The following is a 21014-nucleotide window of genomic DNA, read 5'->3' as shown; positions in this document are numbered from 1 at the left end:
CAAGGACTGAAAAAGAGACCAATGACTCCACTCTCGTGACTATTCTTAGATGCAACTACTCTGATTTATTTAATTTTTTTTATTTCACCCATTCAAATATGAAGGCCATCTTTTTACAGCCCAAGTGGATCTAAATACAATAATCTTTCTTTTTTTCTTTTTTTTTTTTTTTTCTGTACAATTTTGCTTTGACCAGCAACGTCTACTATCTGATACAGAAACTTTGGATCTACTTTAAACCTGTCTTCGTACACAGTATTTCTATATTAGAAATAAAACTTCATAACGAAAATCACCTTTCTGCCTCATAAGATTTTAATTCCTATATTCTTTTGCAGACACAAGGGATGTAAGATTATCCGGCTTCTCTTTTTACAAAGTCAGCTGTGAAATATCGGTGGTAATCGTGATGGTAGAATAAAACTTTATGTCAAATCTTCTAGCGCAAAGCAAAGATTGGTCATACAAAAGTTAGTAGTAAAAGCATCACTACGCAGACAGCCAAGGCAATGAAAATGGCAGTTAAAAAATGTCGATCGCTGTGATACAGAGTGTATTCGTTTAGGAACTGATCAAAATCCGGATTTTGTGATCCGTTTTACGATTTCGTGTTTTTTAGAGATTTCGACCCAAGAAATCCGTCTGTTGCGTAGATCAGTGAATCCAAATCTTGGATTTCTTGGGGCTGTTTTTCCTATCGAACATTTTAACGCGCGCTTTGTTGAGAGCAAACAAAATAAGGAAAGACAGTTCATTGAACACTCATTGCTCTTTTTATTTTAGCCGGCGTGAATACGGATCAAAACATAATAACCTTTTGACTCATTTCTGCACGAAACGGCGAAAGAATTCAAAAACTGTTTGCAGAAATGGTATAATTTAAAGCCAGTACTTTGTAGTCCCCCTTCCCAGCAAAATTCCCCTGCGAAGCAGAAATCGCAGGTAATTGCCATTACAACAATTTTTTTCTTGGAGAACATAAAATCCCAGAAATTCGGATCACTTCGATTTTCCCAAACGAAAACACCCACAGTCAGGGAAATTTACTTGGTTCAAATGGGGTAACAGAGGTGCCACGATTTCTGCTCAAGCTTGTTTACGATTGAACACTGACTAACCATACCAAACCAGCTCTTGTTCATTTGCTCAGAAAGTTCAAAATAAGTTGTGATTTTTCACAGTCAAGGCCAACAATAACAATATTTTTCTAGAAGTTGCCTGATCTGCAACACAATGATCTTCCTAAAACCTATAACATGTTTTTAAAAATCTTTCAGAATAATCCTGGCATACGATCACTGTTGTGTTCGAGTCGTGTGATGTAACACGATTCCTGCAAATTTTATGCCTTTCTATTTTTTCAGCCTAGCTTCTTATGCGCACGCTCTCTTGTCAAAGCAAGAGGGTTGGTTTCAAAGCAAATTTTATCGAAATATAACCACACAATTTATGTGAAATATGACTTAACGCTTTTGCGACATGTTAACTTCTCATCCTTCATTTTATTTTTATTTGTATTTACGTTTTGCTGCCTTGCTAGCTGGAAAACGGACATACAAGACTACGGTAGTCAAATCACTTTTGGTTACAAGGAGGATTATGACTCTAAATGCAAAAGGCATCTGAATGGAGTGTACAAGTCACGCTGGGGTTTCCTATACAGTGTCTTGGGCATAAAGTAGCTATTACTGAATGAAATCTTAAAAACACCACAAATATAGGTTCTTGATCTCCAAAGCATAAAACCACTGACTGTTCATAAAAAAAACATTAAACACAAGGATCACTCAAGAGCACCAATGCCCTGTCCTGTTACACTGTACTTCAAAGACCTAATCATGACAGCAATCATTCGTGGTGTGACCTGCCAAAGCTCACATGCTTGGTGCGAAATAATTTGTTTCAAGACAGACAGGAAACTTCCTCCTCTGGAACAACGCTAATGGCAGATACCTCGTGTTCCTTCAGTTTGGGTACAGGTCTTTTCTTCACCGTCATGTATGAAATCACCTCTCCCAGATGGAATCCTTTTGTAGCCTGACAGCACCTCTCTAGTAAGTCACCAAGACGTGGCAAAAACAACGTCTTCACCTTCCTCTACAAGAACGAAACTTCTTTATGAACGGCACCTGTCCAAAGAGGCAGCGAGCCAGGGTTGGTGTTGACAATAACCATTTTTCAAAGAGTTTCCGGCATCAATATTTGCCATCTGAATTATAAATGGCCAGCTTCATAAGGTGTGCCCATTACATCAGAGCTGTACTGTAGTGATCCACGTTTGATCCCAAATTCATAACAGGCTGAACAAGGTTTCCCCTAATCATCTCGATTGAAATAAAAATACTGACATCACCTGCCTGGTTCGCATCCTCGGCGGTAAAATATCTCATTATTCTAAAGAAAAAACAGAAGACAATTAGTATATGAACTATTCTGTCCACTGAGGATCATGACAAATTTGCAGGAGTTCATTTGGGGAGCTAGCAATCTTTTGTATGGATTTGGGTGATCATGAACGCTCGTGGAATAATTAGTATTCCACGAGCGCGCGATGGATACAAGATGGTAGCTAGGTAACGAGACGCGCAGCGCCAAGTTGGCTATGGTCATCTCGTATCCAACAAGCGTGAGTGGAATAATTGTTTCATTACAAAAACCCACAAAATATCACCAAATCTTGCCACATTTTATTTCGCAAAACAAGACCGAAAGATGAGGTCCAGAAGATAACGTATAGTGTACGTGTTTGCGGGGCATGGTATAATGCCTCTATATACAATGGCAGCAAAGCCAATCAAATCCCTGGAATTGCATTTTCCAATGAGTCAGGTTTTAATAATTTTTGTTATTCCCTTGCCATGTACGTTTGATTAAGCAGTGATACTGAAAGGAGAAATTGAAGAGCTAAGAGCATAGCCGACTTAAAATGCATATCAGATCGCTTTTTGTTATTTTATCTCAGATACAACAAAGGTTTTGCATGTGGCCTTGAATTCCTTCACGAAACGTTGCTCTAAAGTTTTATCTGCTACTCTGTGCTTCGTTTTGTCATAAACGGAAATCTTGCCCATAATCAAAGGTTCTTATTGCAAACGAAGCACAAAGAAACAGATAAAACATTGTACCAACATTCCCTGAAGCAAGAACAAAACACATCTAAAATGCATTTAGGTCGGTTACCCTCAAAGCCCTTCAATATGGGTAGTGGTTAACAACTACCATTGAAGCTCATAAAGAGTTAAGCTTAAACGAAAGAGCAGTTTTTACATGTACTTGACCTGCTGAATCACTCTATTAAAGAGAAAACTATTTTTAAAATTAAGATGAATTACCAGTTGATGACCCTGCAGTGTCCTGTGCTACAGCGGAGCCATCTCCAGGAGCCTGTTGCCAGGGAGGATATCCACCAGGTACTCCTCTGTACCTGTCCATATCACTTGATGTACTTGCCATGTCAGCATAACTGGGCAGGTGATAATTACCTGACAGTTGATTAATTGAGTTGTCTTCGGCCTGAGGGGGTCGGGTGCAACGTCGTCTTGTTAAAGAGTTCTCAACTCGAAATCTTCGGTCTGAGAAAAATACATTTCTTAAGCATTTTTCAGAAGGCACTACACTGTGACCAGTCACTGTCACTGTTGTTATCATCATCATTAACTCATTAATAATTCATAAGCCCATTGACCTATCAAATGGTCGATAATACATCACGTGCAGTGACTTTATATCGATAAACCTCCTCCTTATTAGTATGCTGTGTTTTACCAGCTGATAAAACACACTTCATTAGTAAACATGTGTTTCTCGTATGCTAATTTCCAACGTTCACAAAAGCATCATTGTTGTAAACTCTATTGACACACACTTTTCCAGGAATGTTTTTGAAGCCGTTCAAAAAACTCCCAGCACGTGTTTTAAACATTACATCATCATCACCATCCTCATCATCATTATTATCATCATCATCATCATCATCATCACTACTATGTGTTGGCATCATGTAAGCCACAAACAGTGCCACTTCACTCTGGCGTGCAAGTGTCTAATTTTGTCACCTCATCCCAACCCTTCCAACTAACTATTGACAACTCCTATCAAGTGCTGTAAAGCATGTTTAGCAAGTGAAGGACTTCTAAAAAGGGGAACGTAAGTGTCACATTTGCTTTTGAAATTTGAATTGCTTCATATCAGCTCTATTTTGGCATACAAACTGAATTCATGAGAGTGATGTATTATTCAGTAAGTGACACAGGCATACTCGGAAAAAAATCTGAGTGCTCCTATCAGGAGTTATACCTAAGACCTTCTGATTACTAGTTCGGATGCCTTACCACTGAGCTACAGGAGACTCGTGGGAGCTAAGGCCATCAAACTAGGTTTATGGGACAAACATCCTGCATACTGCTAGGATTGGAATGTCATGTGTGGCATATGCGCAATGGAATAATGAATATTCCATCACATTTATTCCAAACTGAATTAATTTATTTTTAAACCTTAGGCCTTGCAATCTAAGAATTCATTCATTGCTTCTTCCTGAGAACTGAAGCAACCCAACGGTGGAAGTAATGTTGGTCTTTGCTGTAATGACAACAACTTAACTAAGCACCTGAGCTCCTCTTCTGTTTGAAATTCCAAAGTTAAAGGAAAAGTACTAAAATAATTCTTCTAAATTTAGTCACTAATACCCCTCTTGCCACAAGGTCTGCAATAAATAATTATTTTAAATTCAACTTTAACTTGTCAAACTATTAAAGGCTTCAACTCACCTTCCTCTGTACTAAAAGGGACAGCTTCTCTGGTGCCGGTGAGTAAATCTCCTTCAGTTCCTGCAAGAAAGTCAGTCACTGATTGTTAAACTTATCGTGATAGTGATAAGCTGCAAGAAGAAGGTTTCAAATGAGCTAAGCCGTGTCTGTTTAGGTGAATCTACAACACAGAGAATAAGTTACAGGTTGCCTTTACCTCAGAGAAAAATAATCATTTTCTTTGGAAAAAAAAACTATGCAAAGGAAGGCATTACTAAAGAAGACTTGGTTTGAATAGTTCTCACTTTAAGATTTCATCTTGGGCAACTTTAAAGTAAGCACAACTTTGTGCAGAAATATAGTAACAAACAGTACCAACTGGGAAAAGAGAAGGACCACTCAAGAACTGTCATCTGAAGTGATCTCATCCACAAAGCTGAAAGTTAGAACAACTTTAAAGAGCCCAATAACATCACCATAGCAGAATGCTTAACTGTAGCATTTACAATCCTTTCTAAAGCAAACAAACAGCATCAAATGAAAAACACTTACTCTTACTACAATTAATGACAATCGTAGGTGACAATTAATGATTCCACTCAGAGCCTACATGTATGTATTAATTTAGCCTTATACAACAAGTCAAGGCTTCACTCAAGTAAGGGTAGTAAGAACGATAACATCAAAAATTAAATTTACTGACATAATTCTTCAAAGTCCTTGGATTAAGAGAAGCTCTAACATTGTCATCAAGACTACCATAATTTAGGTCCTAAATATCATTATTCCACTAGAATTTAGACCATAAGTTGTTGTTCTACAAATCGGAATTGGAGAGGAAAGGGTAGAGTGACACCGAAACAGAAGGTAAAAGACATGCAGGAGAGCGATCGTTTCCTACCCATGGGTCCCCATGGAAGGTCATTGGAAATTCCTGGGGGGAGGGCCGGAAGGGGGACTTTAAAGTTAAAAATTTAGAAGCAAAGTATGAAGCTAAACTGGAATTTCCTGGGGAACAGGGGGTGCAAAACAAAACAACTTTCCATAGGGGGAGTATGGATATTTTCTGGAACTGCACAATCCCAAAATTGGTGCCCATCATATTAATCTACATGTACATGTGCCCTGTAGGTTGATTCTGTTGTTGGATCTTGTCTTTGTCCTTAGGGTTTCTCTTCAGGTTTTCCCGGGATTTGTCCTCCCTCCACAAAAACCAACACTTCTAAATTTCAATCTACACAGATTGCAGGGGATAAAGAGCCACATTTTGGATATGCTACAGTAATTTAGAAACAGAAGTATCAGAGCATTTATTTGTAATGCGTATCAAGCAGTGGCTTCTTACCGGCATTCAAAGGCACATCAGGTTGTGGTAGGTTTTCAAGGGCAGCGGCTGGCTGGTTCAGATGTTCATCAATTGCTGGTACATTAACCTCATCAGTAAGCGCAGCTATAGGATCTGCTAACAAGTCGTCTTCAGGGTCAGCTTGATGACTCAGGATTACTGGCAGCTCATAGTGATGGAAGAAATAAAGCATGGAATGCTAAGGGGGAAGAAAGTAAATAACTGTTAACACTGATGAAAATTTTGTGCCAAAGAGATGGGTTATTTTGACATAAAATTTCTCAAATTCATTAACAACTCATGAAGAGAAAACAAAGGGACTTGCTATCATGAAGGAGGCTTGGAAATGTGATCTTAATAATCAGAAAATTTGGTGAACTTTGCCGTAATTTTCTCCAAGAATTATTAATAGTTTGAGAAGCTATTATTATTATTATTATTATTATTATTATTATTATTATTATTATTATTATTATTATTATTATTATTATTATTATTATTATTATTATTATAGCTTCTCTCTTATAGTACTACAAACAAAGAACGCAGGGAGTCAGGAGTAGTTTAAGTAGACATTAGGGTTACCTTTTTTGAATACAACATAATTTATACAACAAATACCTGAATAAAAAGCCAGGAGGTTACCAATGCCAGTCCACTGTACTGTCCATTAAAACGGTAGTGGTACGCATAAAATGCAAAATGATACAAATAGAAGAACCTGAAAAAAAAATTTAAAAAATCACATTTGTAGAATTTTGATAAGTAGCTTGGTTGATGGTGTTTTCTTGGTAGCAACACAAGCCCTGATTTGTTAATATAATGTCTGGTGACAAATCAACTGATCAGGTCTTTCTACAAGTACCAGAGGTACTTGTTATTATTATTATTATTATTATTATTATTATTATTATTATTATTATTATTATATTTATTATTATTATTATTTTTGTTTGCAAGTTATTGTATTGGGTTTGATTCTGGATCAACATGTACCAGCTTCTGTCTTTGTTTTCTTTGCTTTTTGTCATTTTGTGCTCATTACTCACAGAAGACCTGTCCTAACTGACCAGTATTCATTTCTAAAACCTTTTCTTGTCATCGTAGTCGTCATCATCACCACCACCACCATCATCATCACCATCATCATCATCATCATCATCATCATCACCAACAACAACCACAACAACTAAGTGCATTAAAAAAATGCAAGACGAGATCCTCTCTTTTTATCCCCAATTATCCCTCTGTTATAGAACAATGAGCACCTACAGATGTTCCCTATTCATCCATGTATTGGTACAAGCCTTGCTTGCAAGTCTTTAGGCAAGTAATATTATACCAAATATTGACCTGACACCAGTTGTCCAAAGACTGGATAACTTTATCCAGTGGATAAGTCACTATCCAGCAGATTAAGCATATTAGTTGGAGTACATTTTAATCTGTTGGATAGTGATTTATCCCATGGATAAAGTTATCATCTCTTTAAGCAACTGGGGCCTGTTTGAGTACTATCAAGGACTACAGTTTTGACTTTCCAAATGCAACATTTTGCTTTCCCACACACCTGAGCCAAAACTTTTTACTCTGTTGTGTATGGCAGCAAATGGCATCGTACTGGTCAGCTGTCCACACAATCAGAATGATGTAAAAGCTGGTTGTGGTGTCATTGAAGAATTCTGACATAATGGCTTCCATTCCTGTACAATGGAACAGAATAATAAATTATTATCACCTGCACGAGTGAAGCCTACTGCATATGCTACACAATGACAATGACCTAATGCAATGTTCAAAGAACTTATAAGACTCTCAATCAATAATTGTTTTAGCGAGAAGGTTGTCTTAACCCTTTGACCCCTGAAGACGCCTATAGGCGCGCTTTCATATATGGTGTACATTTTTCTCTAAAAAAAAGGGGCCAAAGGCACTTTCTAGGCCCCAGGCCTCCTCTACTATTGCAAGAAACAACGTGATTCAAAATGGCGTCTATTTTAGCTAGATTTCTCTAGTTTTCAGGGGAAATTTTCAATTTTTTTCGAAGCATTGTTTACAGATGTCATCTGGTGATTTAAAAATGGCATCCTTCTACTCAGACATGGAGGAAATTCATCGAATTGTGATGGAAAGACCCGACATTAGCAATGTTTCGTAGGAGTACAGTTTCGAGTACGAAACCGCCGATTATTCTTCCCCAGAAGAGACCGAAAATGTGAATATCGTCGAACATCAAGAGAGCAGCATCTCATGCACGTAAAAATCGTGATGGACAAACATCGAGATGGAAACCAGCTCGGCAACAACGCTGTAGAAATGAAGGGGAGACTCTAAACCTGAATCAGAGCGGTTTGGATTTTTTATACAATACGGAATAACCACAATTTTCAGGCCCCAACCATGGACCGACTCATGCCTTTGAGGTCGATATCAGTCAGACTATATTTTTTGACAAGCTATTTTCAGGTAAAGGGTGATCCAAGAATGAAAACGATTGCTGATCGTTGTAGCTTATATAGTATTCAAGTGATATACTGATAGTTGGACATCAGTAGCTTGCATGGATGGTAATAAACTTGGACCCATGACAGCAAATGTGATTTTTTTTCTTTTGTGGCGGACATTTTGAATGACTAACCAGACTAGTTAATAATTAACAACATAATGTTTACATTTTCAAAATGCTCATCTCATCTACTTTCTAAAAATATATGGTTATAATGTATGGTTTTGATGAAAACTTGAGCTTTTATTAGCCATTTTCTCTGTTCATGTCAATTTTTAGCAAAACTTAGTAAAAAATTCAGGGGTCAAAGGGTTAATAAGCATCCTATAAATACTTTTTTTTAAAACAATTCAGTGAAAATTCACCAAATCTTTTTAATCGTAAACTTTACTTGGCAACATCCTCCTTGAATGCTCAATTCTTAATTTCTGGCTTACTGTCAGGTTCTAGTACATTCATCAGAGAGGATATAAGAAAGGGTGTCCACAAAGGGTCAACCCACCCACCCTCCCCCTTTTCTGTCCCCTTTTCTCTGTCCCTGCTCTGACAAAGGTAAGGTTAGCTAAGGTAAAGGTAAAATCATTTTTTATTTAGACACTGTGTTTCCTTCAGGACTGTAGGGGTTATCTTTACAGATCTTTACAGTGGTCAAATTACCTTAAGTTTCAGTATCAGCTCAGTTGAAAAAACCAAATATTCATCAAATCAATTGTCGGCTTACCCACAAGGGAGAGGATCACTGTGAAAAGTGGGGCTGCAGGAAACGCTATGGTAACATTCAAATCCAACATCTGAAGCAGATTCACTAAAGGTAGAGAAATGGAAAGAAAACTCCAATGATTATTATTATTATAAACCAATCTAATGCAAGAAATAGTTGACACTTCACTGCCCTTGATTTTTTTCTGTTACGAATCACTCACAAGTGTAGAATCTGTGATCAGATGCACGCAGGATTCCATTTTTGGAATATAATGTGGGGCATTTTGTACCTTTACATCTATGAAGGGTGACAAGATTGGTCAAATGTGCTGTCATTATATGGATTTTTTGAAATCAAAGAAATTATGGACAGTTAAATTTTAGCATGCAAAAAGACTTAAAGATTACGTTAAATAGCCTTTGGGCCAAAATTATGAGGGGGCAATAAAATTTTAACTCAAAGAAAACTTATGAGTGGCATGTCAACAAAGTCTTATCCAAAAGGGTGAACTTTTTGGAAAAAGGCAATCAATTAAATTTCACTGAACATTTTAAAAAAATTACTGGAGACATAAACGGCAAAGCTTGCGTAGGAGGCATCACACTCATCTTCAGGAGTTAGATATGCTGCTGCTGATTTTTGGAACAAAATACCTCTAAACATCAAGAATGCAGCATCTCTTCAAACTTTTAGAAAAGAACTAAAAAAATATCTGCTAACATCCAAAGCCTGAGAGTGACTTCCTGACTTCCCACATAGTTATCTTCTTTTTTTTTTCTTTTTCATTACTTATTTATTTATTTATTTTTTTGTATAACCTAAAGTTGTTTGCTTATTTCCCTGTCTGTTCGCTAGCTAAGATTAATTTAAATGCATAATTTCTTAAATTGTAAAGTATGAGATCAGGTGCGTAAACTCCTTTCAACCCCATGAGTTTTTGTTTACACACCTCCACATTTCTCTAATCCCTGTTCCTTGCATTAATGTTGTAAATAAGTATCTGGAAATAAAGAAACTTGAAACTTGAAGGAGAATGATCTCCTTGGGATGATGAAACTAAAACTTTTTACTAATAAAGAACTTTCTCTGCCTGTTGTAAACAAGAAGCTTCTTCGGTCTTTTGCAGTCATACACTGAAAAATATTCAACTCCGAAACAATAGAACTCACACTTACCAATGAAGACAAATATCTGATGATGACAATACCGCAACAGCATTGAAATAGAAATTGTCTGCAAAAGAGGACAATGATATGGGTCAGATCTGTTTTAAACAAAGGATGTCATTTCAGAAATTACACAACAGGAAGACAGAGAAATGAGGGTAACATTTTATAATCAAACAAAAATGACAACCAGTTACCTTAGTTTTTAATCTGATGCAATTTTCTATCTCAACTACATCCTCTAAGACCCAGGGGCAGATAGTTGGGTAATGAGAAAGTCAAAACGGGTAACTTTACAAGAACAAACAAGTGAGCCCCTGGGATGCTACTCTTAACTGACCAGTTCCAAAACCCATTGAAATCCTTGTCTGTGATTAGCCACAGCCCTCTGATCATTTACGGCATGAAAATATAGCACAGCAGTTACAACTTACAACAAGAAATCGTGTTTTTCTTTGGGTTCTTACGTTTTCCTCCCTTCACAAAAATCAACATTTCCAAATTCAAATTCAGCCAAGCCGAGGAGTGGACAAACAGCCACTCCATGGATGTGTCACTGAATGACTCACATTCAGATGTATCTTTTTCTATAATTACATTTTAAGCATCAGCAGAAACTACAGCAAACATATTTTTGCTATTGGTGAAAAGCTCAAGGCAACTAAACCTTTGAAACACCAAGAACCAATTGAGTTGACAGCTTTTGAGCCCGACATCAATCTCTGTGTTTTCACACACCTTGATCAGTACCTTGCCAGAACAGAAAATCTCAGAGGCCCTACTTCACAGTATTCTTCAAAGTCAAAAAGTTCAAGCCCCGTACAGCTCATTCAAATACTTACAAAAATAAACATGAGGACAAGAGCAACCAGGTATGATGTCCGCGCCATCCACATGCTGACAAACCTGAAGTGATCTCCGGTAACTACATTTCGCAAATAACCTGCAAGATATGAAAAGATGTGACCAGCGTTCCAGGTAACTTTCAAAGTCAGGGGGTCAGTGAAGAATTTGGAGGGGTCAATAGACATAGATCTCTCCACACAGAGATAATTGAGCAACAATAATGTTTTTGAAAGCTTTAAAATGCATACAGCTGTATGAATGTATGGAATGTTTTCTCCAAATTGCAGCTTTTAAAATTATCTTTGCAACATGCTTGGTTTACCCAAACTCTTTTCAGATTTCAATACCCATTGCTAAGATCTTCTTTTTCCCCTCGGTCAAAAGCTGTGCAAACAAAATCAGAGCCTCTCAGACCACTCCAAGATGCGCAGAACGAATATGCACTAGCAAAAGAAGGCACCGTCCTTAAGTAACAAAATGTGGACACTGGCCTCAACCCACACACTAGAGAGTCTAATACACAACTCAAACATGTACAGTTACAACCAGAAAATTATTAGCATTTTAGATTACAAAATGCATAACACAGGCACAAATATGAGACCACAACCTTCCAGCATGCATGCAAAATAATTGTAAATGACTATATTTCAATGGCAAAAATGTTGACATGTATAATAAAAAATTTATGAAGATAACAAAAAAATATATGTCAAAAAACAGGGAATTTTTACATGTTCTAAAGTCTGAAGACCCAGCCACACAGTACATATATATTGCATGATTTCTCACAGTTCCAACAAGCCTCTTTGTGCATGGGGGAGGTTTAATTTGTCTACAGGTCATTATTTTGGACTTTGCAACATTTATACCATTTCAAGCAATAATTATTAAATTTCACTTTGGGTGCTAAGCCTTTAACTTTTTAATATCAAAGAGCAAATTCTCCCATCTTGGAGTGAGGACCCCCATACTTTTCTTAAAAAAGTACTGGGGAGAAGTTACTAATAAAAATAAAATATCCAAAAAGAAAATTCACTTTGGGTGATCACAGTTAATTCTTATGACCTCAGGGGTTCAATAAGTATTGATATTACAAGGAGAAATTTGATGCTGATCACTGTTAGGGCTTGAAGAGTTAAATGCTTTAAAACAGGATCCAATTACACACATCTCGGTCACAATGCAGTACCTTTGTTGTCCTCGTACTCAGCAAGTCTCTTGACACTTGACATCAGTACATCATCATAACCAAGAAACTCATCCAAGAGGAAGCGACTCAAACTGTCGCCAAAACACTGTTCCATGGCTGGGTCTAAATAAAATCCAGGGAATAGTGAAATGTCTTGAGGACAGAGCCCAGAGGGCTACATCCAATGATGGATGAATGCAACAAAAGATGTCCAATCACATAAAACATACTTAGGATATTATGAAAGATGTTTGTCATCATGGTTTGAAAAGGTAGGTGAGTTAAAATCGTTTGTCTCACGATTGAGGCACATAGATGTGGATCCCAACATTCCAACTGCAATGCTGCTGGTCTTCCTCAGTAATTATTAATATATTATTGTTGCAGTAACTGAGATTCAGTCTTTCTTTCAGGGTTTTCTTTAAGCTTTCAGGAGAAGCCAACTCCACAAGAAAAGTAGCTCCTTATAAACAAAAGAAAGTCTCCCACAAACATAATTTATACTTTTTCCAGGTGTTCTCATATTTGGGTTACATGGTACAAAATCACACACCAGTTATCAGACGATAACAGTTATCCAATTCGATAACCGTCAACCAATTTTTTTGTGGGTAAAGACAACAGGAAAGCCCAAAACACTGAGAACGCAGCCACAACACCATAACCATTGCTCTGCAGAAATAAACCTAAATTTTTTATTTTTCCTTGGAACAACTGTATTTTAGAAACTAAGATATTCAACACTTACCCAACTCAACAAGCAAAACAGGGATGCCCAGTTTCTTCCTGGATTCTGCAGACAGACGAAGGAAGCCATACTCCAAAGCATACTCAACCAATGGCAAAAATGTTGACATGTATAATAAAAAATTTATGAAGATAACAAAAAAATATATGTCAAAAAACAGGGAATTTTTACATGTTCTAAAGTCTGAAGACCCAGCCACACAGTACATATATATTGCATGATTTCTCACAGTTCCAACAAGCCTCTTTGTGCATGGGGGAGGTTTAATTTGTCTACAGGTCATTATTTTGGACTTTGCAACATTTATACCATTTCAAGCAATAATTATTAAATTTCACTTTGGGTGCTAAGCCTTTAACTTTTTAATATCAAAGAGCAAATTCTCCCATCTTGGAGTGAGGACCCCCATACTTTTCTTAAAAAAGTACTGGGGAGAAGTTACTAATAAAAATAAAATATCCAAAAAGAAAATTCACTTTGGGTGATCACAGTTAATTCTTATGACCTCAGGGGTTCAATAAGTATTGATATTACAAGGAGAAATTTGATGCTGATCACTGTTAGGGCTTGAAGAGTTAAATGCTTTAAAACAGGATCCAATTACACACATCTCGGTCACAATGCAGTACCTTTGTTGTCCTCGTACTCAGCAAGTCTCTTGACACTTGACATCAGTACATCATCATAACCAAGAAACTCATCCAAGAGGAAGCGACTCAAACTGTCGCCAAAACACTGTTCCATGGCTGGGTCTAAATAAAATCCAGGGAATAGTGAAATGTCTTGAGGACAGAGCCCAGAGGGCTACATCCAATGATGGATGAATGCAACAAAAGATGTCCAATCACATAAAACATACTTAGGATATTATGAAAGATGTTTGTCATCATGGTTTGAAAAGGTAGGTGAGTTAAAATCGTTTGTCTCACGATTGAGGCACATAGATGTGGATCCCAACATTCCAACTGCAATGCTGCTGGTCTTCCTCAGTAATTATTAATATATTATTGTTGCAGTAACTGAGATTCAGTCTTTCTTTCAGGGTTTTCTTTAAGCTTTCAGGAGAAGCCAACTCCACAAGAAAAGTAGCTCCTTATAAACAAAAGAAAGTCTCCCACAAACATAATTTATACTTTTTCCAGGTGTTCTCATATTTGGGTTACATGGTACAAAATCACACACCAGTTATCAGACGATAACAGTTATCCAATTCGATAACCGTCAACCAATTTTTTTGTGGGTAAAGACAACAGGAAAGCCCAAAACACTGAGAACGCAGCCACAACACCATAACCATTGCTCTGCAGAAATAAACCTAAATTTTTTATTTTTCCTTGGAACAACTGTATTTTAGAAACTAAGATATTCAACACTTACCCAACTCAACAAGCAAAACAGGGATGCCCAGTTTCTTCCTGGATTCTGCAGACAGACGAAGGAAGCCATACTCCAAAGCATACTCAACCGCATACTCTTCTTTCTTTTCTTCTGGAAAAATTCAACATGACATGCTTGTGAATCAGAAAACATTTCAAGGACGACAAAGGAAGAGGAAGCTATTAATGGCAACACGTACTACATGTAATAGTACTCAGGATGCTTTCCATTTGCCATAACTGGCTAGCCAAACTGGCCAGTCTGTAAATCAAATGCATTATTTTGATAAGATGGTGCTGTAAAATCTTGAAACTGGTATGTACTATTTTGAAGAAATTCGAAGGACTAGGATAAAACTCATCTCGTTTAAGAACAGACTGGGTCTGACCAGCCAGGTCTAACAAATGGGAAGTGCCATTACATGCATAGTAAGAGGGTAAAGTTGAACCATAGTTTACAAAAGGCAATGGTTATGAAGCCTAACAAATTTCTTTGTTATATGTTTTTGTCAGCATTTTTGGCCTTGACAGTGCACAGACGACAATAGATTTTGAAATGTGTTGGAGCAACTGACCAATAAAAACGTTTGTGTGAAGATATTCAGCTGTAGTGTGAACATTCAAACAAAGGATTGTGCACTGTCGTGGCCCTCCCAACATAAATTGCAGAACCACTGTTTTCATGGCAAAGTTTCAAAACAGTCCCTCAATTAACTATGGTTGGACAGAGAAGACAAACACTGATGCAAAGAACAACCTTACTGAAAGTTGACCAAATTGGCTTTAACATTCTTGAAGCATTAATAATTAATTTATAAATGTATAGTTTTCTTTGCAGTGTTGAACATGCACATATCTTGAACATATATGTAAACTACCCCAGAATTATTTACAACACAACACTTAAAACTAAACGCGAGTTGTATGTTAAAGATTTTGCAGGTCAGTGACTTTGTTTGAGAATGGGTGACTCATTAATTTTTGTCTAATGGTCTTGTTGACACAGCGCCAGTATTGAACTCAGGATTTCAGGAAATATGTGCAACTTGTCAAAACACTTTTAATTAATTTTTTTACAAAAGAAGCGGCAAATGTTACATCCAGAACCTACCCTGCCCTGGCCAAAAACCAAAGTTCGAACATTACTGGTGTTTATTATACACTGTATCTCTCAGTAAATACGCGCCATGTGATTGGTCAATTTTGTGGGCCGTATTTCACTGTACAGCCTGCTAGTTTCCTTTCCCGCGCGCCCGACTAAGCTCAGAGATATAATATATATATTTTAATTACATCCTTTTCTCAGTCCATACTGTAAGTTACGGATACTCATTTTTTCCATTGATTTATGGCCCGTGCGCAAAAATCAGCGGGGAAAAACTTGGTCCGTAACTTACAGTACGGACCTTAAACTCGGTTAGTAAGAGGTATATAAACAGAAATAACCGATTTTTAAGCCTACCTTCAACCTTGATTGGTGCAAGCAGTTCAAATGCACTTGGCACAACAGTATCCCTTACGGGAAGATGATTCTTTTGCGGCTTACTCTCCGATGAATAACCATACAAATCCCCCACAGAGGACGAATTTTCATGATCTGTCGTAACATCAACTCCTAAATTACTTATATTTACATTGAGAGGTTCAGAAATATTGGTATTGGAAATGTTAGTTCTTGCAGGATTGTTTTCTGACAATCGGCTCACAGCAGAACTTCTTGAAATAACAACTCTCAGTACTCCATCCCTAGGCCATTTGTCCTTCACATGGTCCAGACAGTCTATCGGAGTCCTTGAAAATGCATTGTGTATATATGCCAGGATCACAAAACAAGTGACTGCCTGAAAAATAAAAAAGTAACAAAAGTTCCTCATACATGGTATATGTTCAAAAATAAATAAATAATGCTATTAATAGTGATAGTTGATTTGGGCTTCATATCCTCAGTGGTGAAATATCTCATTACTCTAAAGAAAAAACAAACAACAATTACTTATACTCGTATGTGCCATTAGTATCGTGAGCTAGCCTATTGTTTTTTTCTATTGTGGAAAGGTCATTGTTGATTTCAATGGCCATTGCAATTGCAGTGAAAACTGGTGGTCAAGCTGCAAGTCCATCAATCGTCTTGTGTTTATTCCGGCTGTTTGTTTGTTGACCGCTGTCGAGCATTATATCAAGTGAATGAGTATCAATTTTTGCCCAAATCTCCTCATTAAATAAAAAAATGTTGCCTAAATGATAAGCCTCGTGTTTAGCGGGAAACACTTGATATTTTTATTGTCATTTCTAAAGTGCTCGTATTCTTCAGCTGCTCTTGTCACGACTATTTCCAGTAATCCTTTTGCAACTCAGTTTAGGCACACGGCGGCATATTTTTATAAACGTTCGCTTGCCAAGAAATAATGCATAATGTTTGGTGCATCACACTTAGACAAAAACAAAAATGGTATTCAAAAAGAGAGCGTTTGAATTAGCGAATTGTTCCAAACAGAACCGAAGATATCATCAGTTTTTCAGTACTTGCCATGACGCTATAGATGACAATAAACATTTCTCATGGACTTACGCCAGTGCATGCAAAAAAAAAAAACTTTTCCTTGCAGAAAAATCAAATAAATATGATCGGTGCATCACAGAAACGTTGAAGGAAATTCTTGTCTATGAAGAGAGAGCATTTTAGGGTCTGAATCAGTGAATTGGGCCAAACAGAACTGAAGATATCGTTTTTTCAGTACTTGCCGTGATGCTATGTACAGAAGACAATAAACATTTCACAATTCACGAGTTCGTGCCGGCGCGTGCTAAAAAAACAAAACCTTTTCGTTACAGAAAAATCAAATAAGCTTAAAAATGATCGGTGCATCACAGAAATACACTGTACGTTTAAGAAAAAGAAAAATTAATCGACTGGTTGTCAATCGTCATGCAAAGCGAGCCAAGTTTCGGAATACGACAGCTTTCAAGGATGCCACCATTCTTGATCTTCAAGCTTGTTCCAGTAGCGGTAAAGCGAGCGCGAAGTTTGTTGTTATCTCTCTTCCAGCAAGTAATGTTAATTCATAAACTATTAATATTTCTTTTCTTGAAGAATCAGTTTGGCAAAAAAAGCAAGCAGTAATAAGGTTTATTATCATTGAATTTGCTAAGCGAGCAAGCTTCAAAATATGACACCATGATGATATCATTCTAGTTTGTCAAAGCGAGGTTCTAAATATGTTTGATTGTAGTCGTCCTTTACGTTTTCAAATTATACAAATTTCAGTGGTTGCGGGCTGTCACTTTTACTTAATACCGTTTCTTTTGTTGTGCACCACAATGCGACATAAAGCAAAGGTATAGCAATGAATAACAAAGGCAGGACATACACGTATGACAACATACGCATACGCGTATGACAACATGCGCATACGCACATTACGTGCGAATGGTACACGTATGCGAAGTTCGCTTTAATATCTTTGAGCTGCATTGTCGTACGAATGACAACTAATTTTCATAGTAAAAGCTTTGCACTTAGCCTCTCTTTCAAAATGAGGTTTAAAACAACTTGGAAATGGCCTATTGAAAGCACATTCATTTGTTATTTAATCATTTTCCTACGGCAGATGTTTGAAATGGGAATTTGGTGATTTTGGTGGAGCAACAAAATCACAACACATTGGTATTTACATGACATCCATGCACTTAACCAATAGTTCAAACTGCTATTTTAACTGAAAACTATTGGTGAGCGCCTGCACAAATTCAAATCTATCTAAACTTTCTTCTTAAAGGCAAATAAATATTATTCGTTTTCAAGTGAAAAAATGTGATGAAACAAAAATTATCCGTAATAAGGTACACTGCTGTGCACTGGTCGCAAACTTCTGGTATTTTTTAATTACTAACATTCTCTTTAATTATCCCTTCCATTTTTAAAATTAAAATTTTTAAATTGGTTCACTTTTTCCAAAACAGCTGTTGTGTAGCCCCTAATGGAGGATCATTGTTTTTCCCATTTCCCTTTTTTTACATCCAACAGCTGCAAGATCCTTGTCATTTTTTCATTATAATTATGTGATGTATAATTTACTTGGTAACACAGTATATAAAATAGGCCGGTCTTGTAGTATTTCTTCCAATAAATTTTACATTTTATAGCAAATGAAACCACACGCAGTAGTTTAATTTTTATTTTGGTTTATCAAACTGGTTCAATTTTTCGCAAAACAGTTATCTGGCCGTTGACAGTTCTTTATTGTTTTCCCACCTTCTTTTTTCCTAACAACTGGGAGAAACAATCAGCAATTTCCTTGCCATCTTTTGATCAGCAATGTAGCAGGTGATACAACACTGCACTGGACTAAGGCCCATTGAAAGGCTCCAGATATGGTTATTACAAGAAATATTCTACTCTTGAAATTTACTTAGTCCAACATTCTGCATGGAGCATGCCAAGTTTTGAATTAGAGACCTTTAGATTCTAATACGAGTACGAGTACGACTACGAGTTTCTCCAATAAACAAAGAGTGCGCGCGCGTGAAGCAGTGTCATTTTGGCGGGAGAACGAGATAGCTGTCGTCATTTTGCTACGAGTTTTTGCGAGAACAATGTAGTGGCGAAAACGAGTCCTCAAAACGTAGGTGATCTCGTCTTTTTGGAAACACGAAAGGGCTTAACTATCATCATTCAAGCCAACTACGTCAAGTTCGTCGTTCGTAAAGAGTGAAATGAAACTTTCTGTGATATACCTGTTCTTAGTACTTCGCTAAAAACTCGAAGTCAAATCTCGTAGTCGTACTTGTACTGGTTCTAGAATCTAAAGGTCTCTATTAAATTCAAAATTAATGTATCAGACAATTCCAGCAGAGTCTAGCGAAAATATTAATAGTTCTTAGAAGGCAATAACTGATTGATTTGTGTGCACAGGTCTGCATACGTACTGCTCTTTAGTATCCCAAACTGCAAGGACTGTTATCCAGTCACTTTGCTCTGTCAGATTGCTACTTAAATACTAGTTATCGCTCCACAGAAAAGTAAGATTGCTCCATGTTATAGGCAAGTTTAAGTTAGATGTAACTGCTACTCAATAAAGGATCATCTGGTCATGATTTAGACTGATTTACACTAGTAAACCGGTAAAAGCAATATTTGTTGAATCTGAACCTGTGGTCATTAATTCTCTTCTATCAAATACTTCGCTATTAACAAGTACACTTGGAATTTTCTGAAATTATTTTTGTCGGAAGCTGAAGAGCTAAAATTCGACGCGGTAAAGGCTCGTAGCTTCATAGAGCACAAATCCTAAGCAAATCTCTAAAAGGTTGGCAAGTAACTGCTCTTATTTCTTCTCAATTGAGAAAGAGATCGAGTCAACTTAAGTTTTCTCTCACAATTAATCCCACACAAAATGTGTGTATCTATGCTAATTGTCAGAGGTTAATTTTCTATGTTATTTGAAAAAGTAAAACACTATCTACACCTAGCAAATTCGATAAACACACAACTGCAATGAATAACTTATGTAAGATAATGTTAAATGCCCAAAGCAAAAAATCAAATTTAAAATTAATAGAAAGGCGATAATTTAAGAAATCATCAGAGAAAAATACAACTACATTCGAAGATCTGAGTGAGTGAATAAAGATTGTTACTTCATTATGGCTCCTCTTCTTAAACGATGAAGATTTATTGACAATCCACTATCGAGCTTATACAGTAATTATATAACGTATTAATTTTATATTCAGAAGAGTATGTCAATTGCAGCAAAACTTGCTAATTGAGAAAGCTATTTTTATGATATTATTTAGTTTAAAACACATTTAAAAAAATTAAAACTCTATTGGTAGGTAATGACCCAAAAGGAAACTATAAAGCTTCACCTTTTCAACTTTTACATCCCATCATCTTGAATATCACAAGAACTTAATTTGCCGTTTCTCTGCGCTTCTAAGTGCTTCTCTAATTACAACGTTAAACTCTGTTTTATCTATTCCTCAGCAGCGATAAGGACCAAAAAATTTCCCTAGAAAATCGAGAATTAGAAACAAATAAACAGAAATACCTTCATGAGAACCCCCATCTCCAAAAGAAGGCGAACAGGCGGTGGAAATGAACGAGCATACATGAGCGCCATTTTGAAAAACAGGGCGCGGAATAGCCTGTCTCTGGCGTTGATTAGAGGATTTGTCCCTTCCAACGGCATGATGACCCTAAGATACAACTTAGGCAAATACTTCAGCTCCCTATTATGGGAGAAATCGAAGCCCGATGCGTTTTCCTACCAAGACAAATCGCCATGTTTGAGATAGAAAATCATGTTCCGTGATGAATTGCCTTCGCAATGAAGAGCTTCATGTTTTGATGACGTACTTGGACCCAGACTGTTCCATTACACG

The 21014-nt window shown here is 36.9% G+C and overlaps 1 protein-coding gene across 1 annotated transcript; it reads right to left on the bottom strand.

Annotated features, from left to right (window-relative positions):
* Nucleotides 1–292: 292 nt before the first annotated feature.
* On the bottom strand, nt 293–20956 carry LOC146458800 (membralin-like). Its single transcript, XM_085090295.1, has 13 exons — nt 20681–20956; nt 16093–16471; nt 14632–14742; nt 13884–14006; nt 11311–11411; nt 10478–10535; nt 9321–9404; nt 7664–7796; nt 6715–6814; nt 6094–6292; nt 4770–4829; nt 3333–3572; nt 293–2394 (listed from the first exon to the last, which is right to left on the bottom strand). Exons 1-13 carry the CDS (start codon nt 20819–20821, stop codon nt 2390–2392), a joined length of 1734 nt encoding a protein of 577 aa, XP_084946421.1. The 5' UTR covers nt 20822–20956; the 3' UTR covers nt 293–2389.
* Between the last annotated feature and the right edge of the window lie 58 nt (nt 20957–21014).

This window comes from Pavona decussata, unplaced genomic scaffold (assembly GCF_977016875.1).
Source record: "Pavona decussata unplaced genomic scaffold, jaPavDecu1.1 SCAFFOLD_228, whole genome shotgun sequence".
NCBI lineage: Eukaryota > Metazoa > Cnidaria > Anthozoa > Scleractinia > Agariciidae > Pavona > Pavona decussata.
The sequence above is the reverse complement of the archived record's forward strand: the minus strand, read 5'-3'. Positions and strand labels throughout refer to the sequence as shown.

What these genes read in the sequence shown, in the direction of transcription:
- LOC146458800 (XM_085090295.1), bottom strand. Translation starts at nt 20,821, where the DNA reads ATGCCGTTGGAAGGGACAAATCCTCTAATCAACGCCAGAGACAGGCTA. An exon ending in AGTAAAAAGTTTTGGCTCAG is followed by an intron (nt 6,815 to 7,663) that starts GTGTGTGGGAAA and finishes TTTTTTTTTCAG; the next exon opens with GTTCTTCTATTTGTATCATT. An exon ending in CCTCCTGGCTTTTTATTCAG is followed by an intron (nt 6,293 to 6,714) that starts GTATTTGTTGTA and finishes CTTCCCCCTTAG; the next exon opens with CATTCCATGCTTTATTTCTT.